The sequence below is a fragment of the Nerophis lumbriciformis genome, linkage group LG24 (genome assembly GCF_033978685.3).
Source record: "Nerophis lumbriciformis linkage group LG24, RoL_Nlum_v2.1, whole genome shotgun sequence".
In the NCBI taxonomy this organism is placed as follows: domain Eukaryota; kingdom Metazoa; phylum Chordata; class Actinopteri; order Syngnathiformes; family Syngnathidae; genus Nerophis; species Nerophis lumbriciformis.
In genome coordinates, this window is record NC_084571.2 from 18780761 (window position 1) to 18798829 (window position 18069).

Here is an 18069-nt window from a genome sequence, read left to right on the forward strand (position 1 = left end):
CCAGAGATAGATGGGGGGTGCATTTTATGGCAGGTGGGAAATGCACCCCCCCATAACTCCAGTTCTGGTAGTCCAATTTTCACATGGTTTTCAGTGTATACCCGGGGGGCTACGATGAGTAACCAGAGTGAGTTCCATGTCTCTAGGACCTTCCTAGCCAGAGATAGATGGGGGGTGCATTTTATGGCAGGTGGGAAATGCACCCCCCCCCATAACTCCAGTTCTGGTAGTCCGATCATCACATGGTTTTCAGTGTATACCTGGGGGGCTACGATGAGTAACCAGAGTGAGTTCCATGTCTCTAGGACCTTCCTAGCCAGAGATAGATGGGGGTGCATTTTATGGCAGGTGGGAAATGCACCCCCCCCATAACTCCAGTTCTGGTAGTCCAATTTTCACATGGTTTTCAGTGTATACCTGGGGGGCTACGATGAGTAACCAGAGTGAGTTCCATGTCTCTAGGACCTTCCTAGCCAGAGATAGATGGGGGGTGCATTTTATGGCAGGTGGGAAATGCACCCCCCCATAACTCCAGTTCTGGTAGTCCGATCATCACATGGTTTTCAGTGTATACCGGGGGGGCTATGATGAGTAACCAGGGTGAGTTTCATGTCTCTAGGACCTTCCTAGCCAGAGATAGATGGGGGGTGCATTTTATGGCAGGTGGGAAATGCACCCCCCCATAACTCCAGTTCTGGTAGTCCGATCATCACATGGTTTTCAGTGTATACCTGGGGGGCTATGATGAGTAACCAGGGTGAGTTTCATGTCTCTAGGACATTCCTAGCCAGAGATAGATGGGGGGTGCATTCTGTGGCAGGTGGGAAATGCACCCCCCCATAACTCCACTTCTGGTAGTCCAATTTTCACATGGTTTTCAGTGTATACCTGGGGGGCTACGATGAGTAACCAGAGTGAGTTCCATGTCTCTAGGACCTTCCTAGCCAGAGATAGATGGGGGGTGCATTTTGCACCCCCCCCATAACTCCACTTCTGGTAGTCCGATCATCACATGGTTTTCAGTGTATACCGGGGGGGCTATGATGAGTAACCAGGGTGAGTTTCATGTCTCTAGGACCTTCCTAACCAGAGATAGATGGGGGGTGCATTTTATGGCAGGTGGGAAATGCACCCCCCCATAACTCCGCCTCTGGTACTTCGGGTACTTTTGGTAACGTTATTTGTGAATGTTCAATTTGAAACTTCTTAAAACCAAATCAAAGGTAGACATCAGATGCATTCATTTATTTATTCATCAATCCACCCATAAGCTCCTTAAAGTTAAAGAAAATGTCATATTTTTAAAATACGAGTATTGGATCACGACAACACGTCGAATGAAGCAGCAAACATTCGTCCTTCTTGATGTCTCTAAAAAAGTACATATAGAGGTTTACTTTGGTGTACACATTCTTTACAGTATAGCTGTCATTTGGTAGACAATACTACATTTTCGGGACAGCAAATATTCCAATATTAATTGGTTGTTTTCGCCTTATCTGATCTAATGACGGCGAAATCATTAAATGCTCACAATTTTTAATTCATCCACAAGTAAAGCACAATTAAAGTAAACTTGGATTATTTCACTTTATGTACTTTTTTATGCCGAAAGAGGCGATTTCAGCCACTTGAATGACGGCGAAATCATTAAATGCTCACAATTTTTAATTCATCCACAAGTAAAGCACAATTAAAGAAAACTTGGATTATTTCACTTTATGTACTTTTTTATGCCGAAAGAGGCGATTTAAAATAGGCTATTTCAGCCAACAGCCGAGTTAGATATCCGCGTCAGGGGGTGCATATTATGGCAGGGGTGCGTTTTCCGGCACAACACCGGCCCTAAACCCCCCCCCCCCCCCCACTCCCCCAATCCCCCCAGTCAAAGCAAAGCGTGCTTTTGCTGTGTTGACAAACTTTTATCTGCGTCACTCCGCGTCCTTTTGCGGCAATGTTATGGTCGTGGAAAGTATGTTGAGCGCAGCAAGAAGACGACGTGTGTGTTTACATAGTGACATAAATCATCACGCTAATGTTCACGTAGTTTTATTGGCGCAATGTTCACTACTCGTGCAGAAGACAATAAAAGTGTTTAGGAAGTTTTCTTGCCGCGGTTATCTTGTTACCCCCGTGTGTAGTTTCCACTTGTCCGACTCCGGGAGGCTGGCGCCAAGCTCCCTGTCCATATATGGGCATGTACGTCACGCCAAGGTTCCAGCCCCCTATTTAACGCGCCACACTGGAGTCCCCGCGGCAGCTCCAATAGAGCAAGTGTGGAGCGGCTCTCTTTTCACGTGCAGCCCACTAAGGCTCCGAATCATGACCGAATAGTTCGTTGTCGGGAGTGCGGAGCCCGGATCGACGCTGGGAGATTTAAAAACGAAAAAAAACGAAAAAAAAAAAACTTGGGACCGCACCAGAAGCTGAAGCCCAGCGTCCGTCCCGCCTGGCTCTTCTCTCCTTCCCCCTGACCTGGCCGCACCTGAGCGGGGCCGGTGGGTGGGGACAGCCGCAGGTGTGCGTCCATGCCGGAGTGCCTCTCAGTGCTATGAGCGGGAAAGTGGCGGAGAAGCTCCCTCTGACCATGAGCAGTCTAATTAACGACAGTCTGTACCCAGAAGAGGACGTCCCCGCCTCCATGAACATCTTCACCAGCACGGAGCCCATCAACCACTACTCGCAGATGAACACGGGTAAGAAGGCACTTTTCACATTTTTAACAGGGCTTTATTTTAAAAAATAAAAATAAAATAAAAAGGACGCGCGTAGGAGAGACGCGCGCCGAGGAAGGCAACAGTTGTCCGGGAGGCGCGCACCTGTTAGCGCGCACCACTCTTCAATCTGGATTAAAACATATTTTTATTTTAACTGCTCACTACGTGTACAACAAATATTTACAAATTGCAGGTTTTATTATTTATTCCTTTTGGGGGAATATGAAAGTGCAAACACAATTTCTTATATTCAAGATTATTTATAATTAAAACGGCGATTGCACGTGAAGATAAATACGCGACAAACCCAAATTACAATATATAATATATAATATATAGACACTTACTTTACCATTTTTAAGTGTTAATATTAACACATAGCTGATTTTCCGCAATAAAGAACGGCAGGCCCGTGCAACCCTTTTTCTGCACTAAACCGCGAGGCCGTGTTTACATTTTTTTTTGCACATTTATTTTTGTGTCACTTTAATCGGCGCGATGAATAAGAGTCGCGGTTGGCAGGAAATCAATGATCAATTGTGCAACACACCTCGTCAACTCTCACCTCTTCTTTTTACGGTCTTGTCCAAATTAAAAGCCACAAGACTAAATACGCCCACTCTTTCACCTTCACAATATCTCCGCCGTCTGTGGAGAATTGATGTGTAAAAAAAACAACCCACAATTGACAGCAAATTATTAGCACTTAATGATTTTATTTTTAAAACGACAATAATAAAATGAGATATAAATGAAAATGATAAAATAGTGTGCTGCTATTTTAATTCTCTATATTGAGTGTTATTTTTGCCAACAAAAGAATATGCACCAGTGATTCATGCGCCTTCAAAACGTGTGCTGGGGCATTTAGCGTCAAATGCAACTCCATCCGAATCTTACATTTTAACACACATTCTTCACATGCATTTCTATAAATGTACATTTTGCTGAAAATGTGCTTGGATTTTTTTCCCCTTTCAGTGCATTCTTGCAAATGAGATGTTTGTCAGAGTCAGGGACGGAGGTGTATCAAGGCCTCAAATGGTGTAAATGTGCCTTGACTGGAGGTCTTTTACACTCCCTGAGCGTGGTGCAAAAGGCGTCTGCCTCCTAATCTTCTCCCCCCCCTGTCAAAAAAAAAAGGAAGGGATCTTGCCTTAAGTTTGGCTGTGGTCCAGAGGGAACAAAGCCTGGATCCAGGGAGTGTTGAGGTTGTGAGAGGGAGAGACTTCACATGCAGCAGTCTGTCACTTCAACTTACGCCTCGCTCGCCACTTCAATTTCTTTAGGAAGTTTAGGACTTTTTTTTTTTTTTTTTTTAAATACTCCACCAGGCCAAAAGCTTGAATTGTGAACAATTTGCCTCCTTGTGTCGGTGCTGTGAACTCATGTCTTTGTTCCGCTCCGACCCAGACAACATCATGGAGATCGGCATGGGCGGTGAGAAAGCCGGCGCAGAGATCCAGTACGGCTCCAACTTCCAGTCCAACCGCAGCGGGCAGACGGTCACCTACCTGGGCAAGTTTGCCTTCGACACGCCGCCATCAGGCGGCATCGGCGGCTCCGGCTGGTGTCCCGACAACAACATCATCAGCCTGGTCAGCGCGGGGATCCTGGGCGTCTCTCCGTCGCCCGGCACGGTGGGCGCCCAGGCGCCGTCGGCGGCGGCCGGCATGGGCGGGCAGAACTCCGACATGGAGCAGGTTTACGGCGCGCCCCTGCCCGCCTACCCCACCTGCAGTGACCTCTACCAGGACCAGGTGTCCTTCCACCACAGTCCTGCCACCAGTTCGGCGCTGTCCTACCCCGGCAACGACTACCACTCTACGTCCAAAGCCCCCATGGACGGCAGTCTTTTCTCCATGATCCCCGACTACAACCTCTTCCACCACCAAGGGGAGGTCAGCGTGATGGAGCACAAGCCCTTTCAGACTATGGACCCCATCCGAGTCAACCCTCCGCCTATCACCCCTCTGGAGACCATCCGAGCGTTCAAAGACAAGCAGCAGATCCACCCGGGGTTCATGGGCGGGCAGCAGCACCCTCCCACTCACCACCCGCCGCCCCAGACTCTGACGCTCAAACCCATCCGACCCCGGAAGTACCCCAACCGCCCCAGCAAAACCCCTGTCCACGAACGTCCGCACGCCTGCCCGGCGGAGAACTGCGACCGGCGCTTCTCGCGCTCGGACGAGCTGACGCGGCACCTGCGCATCCACACGGGCCACAAGCCCTTCCAGTGCCGGATATGCATGCGCTCCTTCAGCCGCAGCGACCACCTGACCACGCACATCCGCACGCACACCGGCGAGAAGCCCTTCTCCTGCGAGTTCTGCGGCCGCAAGTTCGCCCGCAGCGACGAGCGAAAGAGACACGCCAAGGTCCACCTCAAGCAGAAGGACAAGAAGCCCTCGGACAAAGGCGTGATCGGGAGCCACAGCTCGCCCAGCAACTCGTGTGGGGGCCCCACCATGGGACCCTCGTGACCCCCACTACCTGCACTTAGACCGGCCCCTGAGACTCAGCACGACGGGGCCGCGTCCATTGAAAGACATCAGCTCCTCCCTTTCCTTTCAGTCCCAGGAATGAAGAGAGAACCTTAGTACATTCCGGCTAAAAAGGCCCCCGGTTGTCTCAGCTGGCTTTGCAGAGGTTCCACTTTTGTACATTTCTTACCTGAGAGGAAGCCATAATCTCTGAGGGGTGAGTGACTTGTCTGGGATACTTTCAAAGTGCAATTGTTGTGTTTGTCATGGACACCTTACAGTGGCGCTTGTCTTTCATTTCCTTTTCTTTTTGCAAAGTGTGGTGTTTTTTATTATGATTTTTCTACTTGAATGTTGTTTCCTCCAATGAATGTGCCAAATGTATTTTGTGGTCACTCAGCCAATCTTGTTCTTATTATGGTGCCTGATATATTTGGCCAAACACAGCAGCGATATCAGCGTCCACTTTGGGGTTACTGAAAAGAAAGGTCACATTCCAAACTTATCTCCCCTTTAAAATGTAGGATTTGTGCGCAGTCTGGCTAAATGTAAATAACTGACTGACATGGTTTTATGTCATCGATTGGCGTGTTTGAAGCAGTATTTGATGACACCAAAAAACAACAAATAAGTGGCGCTAGCTTGCAAAGCAGCAGTGCTTCCCAGTTTCGGCCCACTCTGTCATAAAGGTGTTTGCTATGAGATTCCAAAAGATGGGCATTTCACAGCTGGGATTGGACAAGTTCCTTGCTTTTGTGCCACATATGTGGCCACAGTATCAGTTGTGTGCTCAAACAGCTGTTTGTGCATGTCAGTCTGCACGCTGTGCAAAACATCTGCATAAATGAAAATAGCCACATAGGGCTGTTGAACAAGTGCAAACTTCTCCTTCACCTTGCAGACATGAAATGATTGCCAACATGTTTTCACATCATGTGGTTTTACATTGAAGGGATGTAAAAAGACCTGTCTTCATTTGGCTTCTTTTCTTCGCATTCGCAGAATATTCTTCCTCAGATTGTCGAACATACTTCTTTTTTTTTTTCCCCAAATCCAAGCAGAATTTACCGATACACTCAGAATAAATGACTACTTGAGTTACAGAAAGCCACGAGACATCAAGCTAATGATACTCATCTTTCTGCAAAATTGATGTGAGGGTATTTCATTATTCCTAATGTGCATTTTGGGACTAATAACCGTGCTCGTGTGGCAAGGCGGTGCTCATTTTATTATAATCCTTATTTCTGGAACTTTATCGCTGATACAATTATTGATATTCAACAGAAACAGTTTATGGCAGTCGTTTTTTTTTTTTTTTGGTGTGGTGGTTCTTCAAAGAGCTTGTTAAATGTATTTGTCTGGAAGAAAGGCAGTTGTGGACAAAAGAAAATGTGGATTTAGCGTCAGAGGACGTGTTCTCCACCTCTCTCGGAAGGAGCAGTTTTCGCTGCCATGCCTGGCTTCCTGGCAAGTGTCCACTTACTTTCCAATTATTTTGGCCTGACGGGTTCCTTTCTCAGCTCATCTCCATGGATAAATGAACAGTTCAGAATTCCACATGAAATATGACTAAATGGGTGGTCCGAGTACCCTCCCAACATGATGTAGCAGCTATTCCCATGCAGTAAAGCACAAAGCAATATAGTTTACAATGTGATTAGCTATAGCAACTATTTATGTTCAATGTAATATTGATGTGAAAACAATGTGACATTATCCAGTGATTATGACTTCATGCTTTTTGAATATATTTGACCAAAAGGAGAAGATGGATGTGTTTAATTACACGGTGAACGCGGTGTTGATGTTGCATCGTGTCCAAAGAATGCAACACATCGTTTTTTTTTTTTCCTCCATGACTAAATGAAGTATAATTACAACCTGGCAAATTCAATGTCATTGGTCACATCCTTGCTTGTCACTTTGTTTCATGACATTTTGTTGTTGTTGCTGTTGTAATGAACAGATGGATTTACACTGTCCTCCTTCCCACCCCCTCGCCGTGTACTTTGGTGGCAGAAACAATACCAGCGGCAGGAAAATTAATCCTCCTGATGTGTGAATCCTACAGATTAATTAAACAATCCCTCCTCGAAGAACAATATTATTTTGTATTTTTTCATTTCACCCTTCCACAAAAGGATAGGGTGATGGTTTCTGACAGAAACGGGAATATGCCTCATCTTCCTTCTCGGCTCCACGTTGGACGCTGTCCAACGTCAGCAGCCATCTTTGTGCCAACTGGGTTGCAGGGTTGGCTGATCAAAAACAATATGCGGTGAAGACACAGGAGCAACAAATCAAAAAAAAAAAAAATAGTGACCTCAGTCTGCTTGCGAGTGGTAGGCAGCCTTTTGCTATTGTTTGTGTTTTTAATTGTTGGATTTGGTCTCTGTGAAGGCGGCCTCGGGGCAATGGGCTTGTGTAAGATAGTTCTGGACTTCCAGGGTGGCTTCAGGGATCATGTGTTCATCTACAGCAACACTACGCACTGTTTTTTCCCCCTTCCCTGTGTTGTTTCCTTTTCGTTGCAGTATATCCTCATGTTTGCATGTGCACGGAAATGTTCCAAAGTGCCACTCGCCCATTGCTGCGGGTGGTGCTCATTTCTTTATTATGCATGAAAATACAACGGGTAGGAAAAATGGGATAAGAACCATTCCAGACGGACAATTTGAGACGCACACTAAGATACTGTTCTGTTGGTTTGTTGATTTGTTTTTTTCTCCAGAAAACATGTTGTGGACGTCTTTTTGGCCTATTTCCATGTTTATATTACCTTACAATAAGGTCCTTTTATGATGAGCTGAATATTGAAATGAATTTTAATCTATCCTTGTGATGGGGACATGTTTACTCCCCGGTTTACTCGGCACTTCAGTTTGTTGTCATGCAAATGTTTTGTCATTTCTATGTAAGTACTTGAATAAAGAAAGATACCACTTATGTTTGTGGCTTGATTTACACAAATAAACACTGATTGAAATGCTAAAGTTACTTGTTTGAGAATGATTGTGTGTCTGTCTTCCTAACAGCTATTTACTTACCAACAAATTCAAAGAGATTTCTTTCAAAATCATTCATGGTTATTAGCCTGTAAAGACTGTGATGTTAGATAGAAGAAGGATATTGATGTTACCTGCACCTGATGTAACATGACTGTTTACCACCTGTTTTGGACTTGTGAAAGCACTCCATCCCTATCTGTCCTTTCATCCTGGACAACATTCATGACACATTTGTGCTTTGTTTTAAACATGTGCTATTTGGATTTACACTGTAAGAAAACAATTGAAAAGGAATTTTACCTTTGCAACCTCATACTATTGGCTAAGTTTTATATTCATAAATGTAAGTTTCTCAATACCCGACCTGTTTTTTGTGCCTTTAAAAAATAATTAGAAATGTACTTTAAAACGCTTTCTACCTCTAACAACCAAAAAACTGAAAACTATAATGCTGTGCTACAAATTTGGAGCGTTCGTTACTTGACACTTTCTTGAAACATGCAACTATCGTTGTTTAATTATTGTTTGTGTTGACACATGTGCTGTGTTACACTACAATATTGTTCCACTAAGGACACGTATTATGCATGTTGAGCTGGTGTGCTGAGCTGTTGTGTAGCTGCTAGTTCCTACAGTAGTAGCAGCCTACAGCTTGGCGTGTTTACCTTTTTGTAAATGACTCAACTAAAATAGAAGAAATTGTGTGGTTATTGGAGGACATTGGTGGACATTTTTTTTTTTTTGTCAGGATTTTTTTTTTGCTGATATCGGACCGATATTAGATCTTTTTTTAGATTTTTAAAATTCCATTCTAATTTCTTAAATGTACACACACACATATATATATATATATAGTATATGTACTGTACACTGTAAAAACTGTTGCCTAGATCGAACTCAATAAAAATAAGGCAACATTTTCCAAGCAATTTTTGTTAGTTTAGTCAACTAATTGGTATTTTGAGTAAGTAGAACTTAATATGCATTTCGATTTATGCAAAAAGATTAAGTTGCGTTGACAGAAAAAGCCAAGAAATTGAGTAAAATCAATGTAAAAAAAACATCAGCATATTAAACACACAAGACTTAATTAAAATAAGTAACATTTAAATGAAAAAATAATTTTTGTACTCAATTTTATTAATTTTGACCAACTTACCCTTTCTTTGTTTTGAAAATGGAAACTGCTTAAAATAATTACTTAGAATAATAATAAAAAAATCAAGACATATCAAATTCCAACCTTTATTAAATCATTACCATATAAAAACAGTGGCAATGAGCTGGGCAGTATGAACAGTCAACATCCATATTATACAAGAATAATAATAATAATAATAACTGGGATTTATATAGCGCTTTTCTAAGTACCCAAAGTCACTTTACATGTAGAACCCATCAAACATTCACACCTGGTGGTGGTAAGCTACTTTCATAGCCACAGCTGCCCTGGGGTAGACTGACGGAAGCGTGGCTGCAATTTGCGCCAACGGCCCCTCCGACCACCACCTATCATTCATCATTCAATTCACCGGTGTGAGTGGCACCGGGGGCAAAGGGTGAAGTGTCCCGCCCAAGGACACAACGGCAGCGATTTTTGGATGGTAAGAGGCGGGGAGCGAACCTGCAACCCTCAGGTTTCTGGCACGGTTGCTCTACCCACTACGCCATGCCGCCCCAAGAATGCATGACCTCAACTTTTTAAAGTGCTGTATAGAACACCTTCACAGTAGTTTTCTTTTTTTTAACCGTATACATATTAAAACATTTTCACAAGCCATATCCAAACCTGTCAATAAGCTGGACAGTATTAACAGTCAAGAACATCAGTATTTAGTGCATAAAAGAATGCATGACCTCAGCATCTCAAGTTTTACTTAGAACATTCACAGTACAGTTTCTTGCTAAAACAATTTAACATTAAGATTATCTGTACTTCTGTAACAATTCACAAGCAGAACACCTTCACTGTAGTGTCTTTCAGTGTGTATATTTTGAAACATTTTAACTTAAACAACTCACAGATCCCTCCTTCTGACCAGCTGGAGCTTCACAGTGGGGCAATTTAGTGTGTATAAAACATAAAAAAACTTAATTTACACACCAGAAACGATGACCTGGAGCTTTGTATAAAACCTGAACAGGACAAACCGTTACAACATTCTGAAGAATTCCACTCAATGAACAATGTATAATGATTTTGAACAGACACAAGAAAATAGCTGTTCAAAAGTGCAAACTGACAGTCATGGCTCACTGCCTAAGCTAGAAGCTTGTTTTTGAGAGTCATGAATTTGGGGGTTGGTTTTGGGCGCAGTGTCCCACAAAAAGTCTTTGAAACACCTCAAATGTTTTGGAAAGTTTGGATGGATACTCAAGATTACGTGCATACGTCAACCCCAGAAGTAGGCAGCATGCTTTGGCCAGGTTTCCAAGATGAGTAAGGACTGGTACTCCCTCAATGATGATTCCTACTGCATTTGGCTCACGACAGATGTAGATGCTCATATTCTTCATTTCCAGGTCCTCATGAACAGCGGTCTCTGCAGTTCCCTTTGAGATACAAAAACAGTAAACAGTAATTAAAAAAACAAACATCTAATTTTATATTTACAGTAATATAAGTTGTATGATTTAATTCAGATAATGATTACTTTTGTGATGACCATTTTGAAAACTTTTGAATTCTAATTTGAGATCTTGCACATTAAACTTGGTACAATAGATGCATTTCCAGCCACATGTTTCTTATTGGCATTTCTAATTTGCATATAAAAAACCTGAATAGAACCACCAGAAAGTAAAACAAACAGTAATATATTTATATATATAGAGAGAGAGAGAGAGAGAGAGAGAGAGAGAGAGAGAGAGAGAGAGAGAGAGAGAGTAAATGTTTTAATGCTTGTTTAAGGGGAGTATTTTTTGTTTGCATTGTTTTTTTAGGGCAAACAGAAACACAAGACAGAAAGGCATCACTCTGTGGTGCTTTGCTAATTGGCTATCCTGGGGCTCTTGCCAACTAGCTGCATGCTCGACCTCCACCTGACAACTGCTGGTTCAGTCAGTTCACATAAAAGTAAACCCAATTTAAGCATGTACATCAGACTGATCCAAACCTGCTTTTAAACAATACTTACAGTAGTCAGAGATTAGCTCCTGTCCACTCTCTCCCACGTACTCTATGAGGCATCTCACAGTCACATCTCTCTTCTTCACTGCAGAGGCACTTGGGTCCTAGAGTTAAGAGAAGAATAATAAATAAATGAATTTTGTTGGCAATTTTACTCCAAATCTGTGATACTGTTATTAGAGCATGATTACAGATTCAGTTTAAACTTTTAAACTACTTTCAACCCACCTGTGTCAGTTCCATCAACAAGTTCTTGATGCGCTGCAGTCACTCCTCCTTTTGCACTGAAGAGCTCCAGGAGTTTTGGAGTGTACCTGTCCAGTTGGGACATAAATGTTGATTCCAGTGGAACAGCAGTGCACCTTCGGAACGCTTCATTAATCTGTAAGACAGCAAATGTTGACCATTACTGATATTAAGGGTATTAGTATAGTATACATTTTCAGGCAAAAAGTGAGTCTAGTATGTCATGTCCAAGTCACAATGGAAACTTGGTCAGGAAAAATAGAATGATAATAGAATAGAATAGAATAGAAGATATTCTACAAGTCGGTGGTGGCAGGCGCCTTCTTGTACGCCGTGGCCTGCTGGGGCAGCGGGCTGAGAGCGAGGGACGCAAACAGACTGGACAAGTTGGTAGAGAAGGCCAGTAACGTGGTGGGAGTGGAGCTAGGCTCTCTGGCGGTGGTGTCAGAGAGGAGAAGTTTAGCATCTTGACAGATGAGAGCAAAGGGATGTATAAGAACATGGGCAACCTACATGAATGCAAGGCAAAGAATGGCTGTGTCCAAAGGTCCCATGGTGCAGTCTGTAATGCTTTAAAATGTCACTCTTGGTTGGTACAACAGTGCTGCACAACTTACAGGGCCATCCCATCTGTCATTGGAGAGAGAGAACAAAAAAGACAAGTTATGGTTCATGTCTAACCTCTTGGATATATAAGCCTGATGAGAGCCCTTTATATCTGTTTTTTTTACACCCTAATATACTCATTTGCAGTATTCCTCTAGATTTTTTTGTAGCCACGGTGGTCTAAGTTGGTAACCTAGCAACAGTAGGGGGTCCGGGGGCATGCCCCCACGGAAGAAAAATTTGAAAATTTACCCTTTAAATGGTGACTACTGGTGAGATTTTTTTGGGGGGGGGGGGGGGGGGGGGGGGGGGGGGGTGTTGAGATTGAGACTTACACAATGAGTGTTATTCTTACAAGAGAAGCGTTTTGCCTAGGAGTGTGCATGGACAGCAGGTCTGAGGGGGCTTCAGATAGCTCTGTCAAGTGTACCTAGCTAGCTGCTAGCAACTTTGAATGTAAGCTAGTTAAGCAGCTTTAATGTGGCTGCTTATAAACTGAAGAATAAAATATTAAACTACCACGCAAAGAAAACGCTAATTATAAACTTCACAGCTATAAACAATGTTTGGTTGAAGTTAATGAGCTGTTGGAGGTAAGAGCACATTCGAAATGGCGGTCGGCGGGAAAAGTAGTAAACTAAATATAACATTGAACCATGCTTTTGAAAATGTATACATTTAAATCCTGGCAAATACTGACTTTGAACAATATAAATTGTTACTTACATGAGTTCGGTAAAGTGTTTTCCTTGGGCTCCGTGAAGAAACGTGTCTGGGCTTGTTCTTCCACAGCTGCATGCAGGTGGGCGGGTCCTGACGTTTTAGGTCTGATATAAACCTTTGAACTGAGTTTTGCTAAATCAATTTATGTTGGAAGTCCAATAAAATTAATTTTATCACATAAAAAATTAAGTTACGAAAACATTCACACTTTTTACTTATAGACTACTCAAAAACTCTAAAAATAAAAATAAATTGATTTATTGGAATAAATCTACTTTTAAAAATAAAGTAGAATGGACAATACCACTGAAAGAGTTTTTACAGTGTATATGTATGTATATGTACATATATGTATATGTATATATATATGTATATATGTGTATGTAAAAAAAATATATACACACATGTATACACACATATATACACATATTTATGTATACATATGTATATACACACATATACATACTTTTATACATATATACACACATATATACACATATATATATATAAATATATATATATATACACACACATATATATCCATCCATCCATATTCTACCGCTTGTCCCTTTTTTGGGGTCGCGGGTGTGCTGGAGCTTATCCCAGCTGCATTCGGGTGGAAGGCGGTGTACACCCTGGACAAGTCTCCACCTCATCACAGGGCCAACACAGATAGACAGACAACATTCACACTCACAAATATATATATATATATATATATATATATATATATATATATATATATATATATATATATATATATATATATATATATATATATACATACACATTTATATATATTTTGTATTCTTCTTTAGTTGCTTTATTGAGTTTACAACCCCCTGGTGCTGTTTTGTACTGTTTCTGTACTTGTTCTGATGATAATTATTTATTTGATTGTATGTAGTAAATGTTGTTGTAGTAAATAAAGGTTTTGAAAATAAGTAAATAAATCAAAAATAAATAAAAAGTTACCTGTTAGAGTGGCGACGCTGCCCCCAGGAAACACAAGCGACTCATCCTCCAACTTCCTGTTAGGAGCGCCGTCGTCTGGCCGAATGGGACCAGATCCTCGGAAGAAAACACTAATTCAATGAAACTGGATTAAACATTGAGCGCAAACATGAGCTGGTAAGTTTGTTTTAACATGAAATATAATATATAGGCTGAAGTGAGGACCGGGCGGTGGCTATTTCCTGGTAACGCGAACTCGGCACCGGACATTTAAACTTCACAAAGTTAGCACTAGCCTCTTTTCAAATATTACATATTCATTTCTCATCGGTTAAAGTCTCATACAGAGTTGTAAAACACATTATGTGGGTGAATAAGTGTTTAATAGACTTAGCTGTAGATGTCCTGTGAAGTAAGAAGTTAGCTAAAGATAGCATGCTAAGCTAACTTGACGAGAATGACTACCAGTTTATACTTTTTTATTCATTTTCATCTGTCTCATGATCAAACTTAACTTGAGCACAACTGAACGAGCAAGACACGCCATCTCGGTGACAGCAGACCTCTTTTAAAGGGCTCTCGTCGTCTTGTTTACACTGAGGAACTGTTGCTAGCACGCGTTAGCATGTTCCGTCAACACATTTGGATTGTGTCACGGTTATTGTCACAATTATCTGGTTTATTTAACGTGCACCATTTCACAAATACACATGTATACTCACGTACACACAGTTATTCATACATAAACACACACATGCACAAATACAGTACATACATACACACTCAAAGTTCGCACATTCACTGTACAAACATACATATACACATACTGTACATGTACATTCACTGTACAAATATACACATACACACACTGTACATATACATTCACTGTACAAACATACATATACACATACCGTACATATACATACAGTGTACAAACATACATATACACATACTGTATATATACAAGTATAAACCCCGTTTCCATATGAGTTGGAAAATAGTGTTAGATGTAAATATAAACGGAATACAATGATTTGCAAATCCTTTTCAACCCATATTCAATTGAATGCACTACAAAGACAAGATATTTGATGTTCAAACTCATAAACTTTTTTTGCAAATAATAATTAACTTAGAATTTCATGGCTGCAACAAGTGTCAAAGTAGTTGGGAAAGGGCATGTTCACCACTGTGTTACATCACCTTTTCTTTTAACAATACTCAATAAACGATTGGGAACTGAGGAAACTAATTGTTGACGCTTTGAAAGTGGGATTCTTTCCCATTCTTGTTTTATGTAGAGCTTCAGTCGTTCAACAGTCCGGGGTCTCCGCTGTCGTATTTTACGCTTCATAATGCGCCACACATTTTCGATGGGAGACAGGTCTGGACTGCAGGCGGGCCAGGAAAGTACCCGCACTCTTTTTTTTACAAAGCCACGCTGTTGTAACACGTGCTGAATGTGGCTTGGCATTGTCTTGCTGAAATAAGCAGGGGCGTCCATGAAAAAGATGGCGCTTAGATGGCAGCATATGTTGTTCCAAAACCTGTATGTACCTTTCAGCATTAATGGTGCCTTCACAGATGTGTAAGTTACCCATGCCTTGGGCACTAATGCACCCCCATATCATCACAGATGCTGGCTTTTGAACTTTGCGGCGATAACAGTCTGAATGGGTCGCTTCCCCTTTGGTCCGGATGACACGATGTCGAATATTTCCAAAAACAATTTGATATGTGGACTCAGACCACAGAACACTTTTCCACTTTGCATGAGTCCATCTTAGATGATCTCAGGCCCAGAGAAGCCGGCGGTGTTTCTGGATGTTGTTGATAAATGGCTTTCGCTTTGCATAGTAGAGCTTTAACTTGCACTTACAGATGTAGCGACAAACTGTATTTAGTGACAGTGGTTTTCTGAAGTGTTCCTGAGCCCATATGGTGATATCCTTTAGAGATTGATGTCGGTTTTTGATACAGTGCCGTCTGAGGGATCGGAGGTCATGGTCATTCAATGTTGGTTTCCGGCCATGTCGCTTACGTGGAGTGATTTCTCCAGATTCTCTGAACCTTTTGATGATATTATGGACCGTAGATGTTGAAATCCCTAAATTTCTTGCAATTGCACTTTGAGAAACGTTGTTCTTAATTTGTTTGACTATTTGCTCACGCAGTTGTGGACAAAGGGGTGTACCCCGCCCCATTCTTTCTTGTGAAAGACTGAGCATTTTTTGGGAAGCTGTTTTTATACCCAATCATGGCACCCACCTGTTCCCAATTAGCCTGCACACCTGTGGGATGTTCCAAATAAGTGTTTGATGAGCATTCCTCAACTTTATCAGTATTTATTGCCACCTTTCCCAACTTCTTTGTCACGTGTTGCTGGCATCAAATTCTAAAGTTAATGATTATTTGCAAAAAACAAATGTTTATCAGTTTGAACATCAAATATGTTGTCTTTGTAGCATATTCAACTGAATATGGGTTGAAAATGATTTGCAAATCATTGTATTCCATTTATATTTACATCTAACACAATTTCCCAACTCATATAGAAACTGGGTTTGTACATATACAGTACATACATACACTCATGCATATAATCACCTTTCATCAAACATATATTAACGTTGTTGCCCTAGGGGAAACTGGGTAACACATGGCACACTGACAAAGCTTAACCTATTGTTACTATAACAATCTACAAGGTTAATATAGTTGGCTTCTCTTTCTTCCCCTCCATGTATCTGCTTTCTTTTGTATTTCAAGTTATCATTACGTATATGTATTGTTGCATCTGAAACAATTGTATTGTTGATAATAGAGGTAATTATTGTTATTTATTATCAATGGTGCTATTTCTATTGGTATTTGTATTGATCCATTTGTAGTGTAATAATGTTCATGATCATTTCTGTGTTATTAATATTTATTCCACTAACTGCTTTGTTGCTATCACTTTTACCATCATATTTGTACATATCCTATTTGCTGATGCTGTTCTATTGTTGTTTTCCCCCTCTGTCTTCCTTTTTTTCCTCTTTCTATCCCCTCCTGCTACGGCCCGGCTGCACCAAATTATAATATAAATACATTTAACAAAGTCAAATACAAATAAGGCAACAAGAGAAGTATCCCACACTTCTCTTTTGTAAAGTAAATGTGTACAGCAGATATGGGCATCTCCATCAACTATATTATTTGCCTGAGAAGCTGGACCAGACAAAAAAAATAAAAATAAATAACGTGTACCATTTCTGCCAATACAAGCCAGCCAGTGTTAATGTTGGATGATGATGGGAAATGACTGAGGATAACTTAGCAGTATTAGACGTGGTACAGGTAGGTAATATGTTCAATCACTTCCCGTTTCTTTTTTTCCAAATGAATATTAGGTATAACTGCTCAAGCTTTGACAGAGGATTTATTTAAACGTTTTTTCCCCTTCAAGTCATTGTGACTGAAACAGTCGTGTACAAAGCAGAAAGTCACAAACAAACAGTGATGTTGACAGTTTGTCAAAGTAGTGACTCCTGTTTTATTGAGCCACCCCATCCCCTCAAACATGCGTATTGCAAATCTGTAGGAACTTGGGTGGGGGGGTGTTATCTTTGCAAATTGTTTAAAAATATTGCTGTTTGTTTGTGCAGTCAAACTGTTCGTTTGTGCGTTACGTCCTTAAGTTATTGTAAAATATATTCTCTGACTCGTGACGTCATCCAGCCCCCTTTGTCAAAATCTCCTCAAACTTGACACATTTGTTTGTGCTGCAATTTTTTTCCTAACTATTATAGTTTTTATGTTAACTTTGTATTACTCTTAGCCAGCAATCTGACCCGCATGCTGACATGACGTCACACATGTTGCAGTGTTTACGGAAGTAAACATGGCTTCAATTCTAGAAGGTCTCAGTCCTGGCACATATGTCGCAATTTCAGGGATTTTCTGCAATCAAAGTCAACATATTCTGGACAGAATTATTGCCAGTAGAAGATTAAGAAGGAAGAGTGCAAGCGTTTTGGTTCTCGCAGTTTGTTGGACATTTGCTTCATGACTCTTATCGCAATTTGATGACCCATTGGTCAGATGAACACAATCCTAGCGTTCAGACTGCAGTCGGATACACATCTGATTTATTTCCACATACAAGCTAGGCCTGGGTCGAAATAAAAACAAATCTAAATTGCACTGTTCAC

The 18069-nt window shown here is 41.4% G+C and overlaps 2 protein-coding genes across 3 annotated transcripts in view; both read left to right on the forward strand.

Annotated features, from left to right (window-relative positions):
* The first annotated feature begins 2262 nt into the window (after positions 1–2262).
* Positions 2263–8175, forward strand: egr3 (early growth response 3). Its single transcript, XM_061981757.2, has 2 exons — positions 2263–2696; positions 4131–8175. The coding sequence occupies exons 1-2, from the start codon at positions 2552–2554 to the stop codon at positions 5201–5203; spliced, it is 1218 nt and encodes a 405-aa protein (XP_061837741.1). The 5' UTR covers positions 2263–2551; the 3' UTR covers positions 5204–8175.
* Positions 8176–13917: 5742 nt separating this feature from the next.
* bin3 (bridging integrator 3) overlaps positions 13918–18069 on the forward strand; it is a 163281-nt gene continuing 159129 nt past the window's right edge. For both annotated transcript variants that reach the window (XR_009817509.2, XM_061981763.2), the window contains exon 1: positions 13918–14050. Coding sequence is in view for 1 of the 2 variants with exons in the window: in XM_061981763.2 (XP_061837747.1) it covers positions 14043–14050 (8 nt within the window). In the remaining variant the exon portion in view is untranslated. The remainder of the gene's footprint in view (positions 14051–18069) is intronic.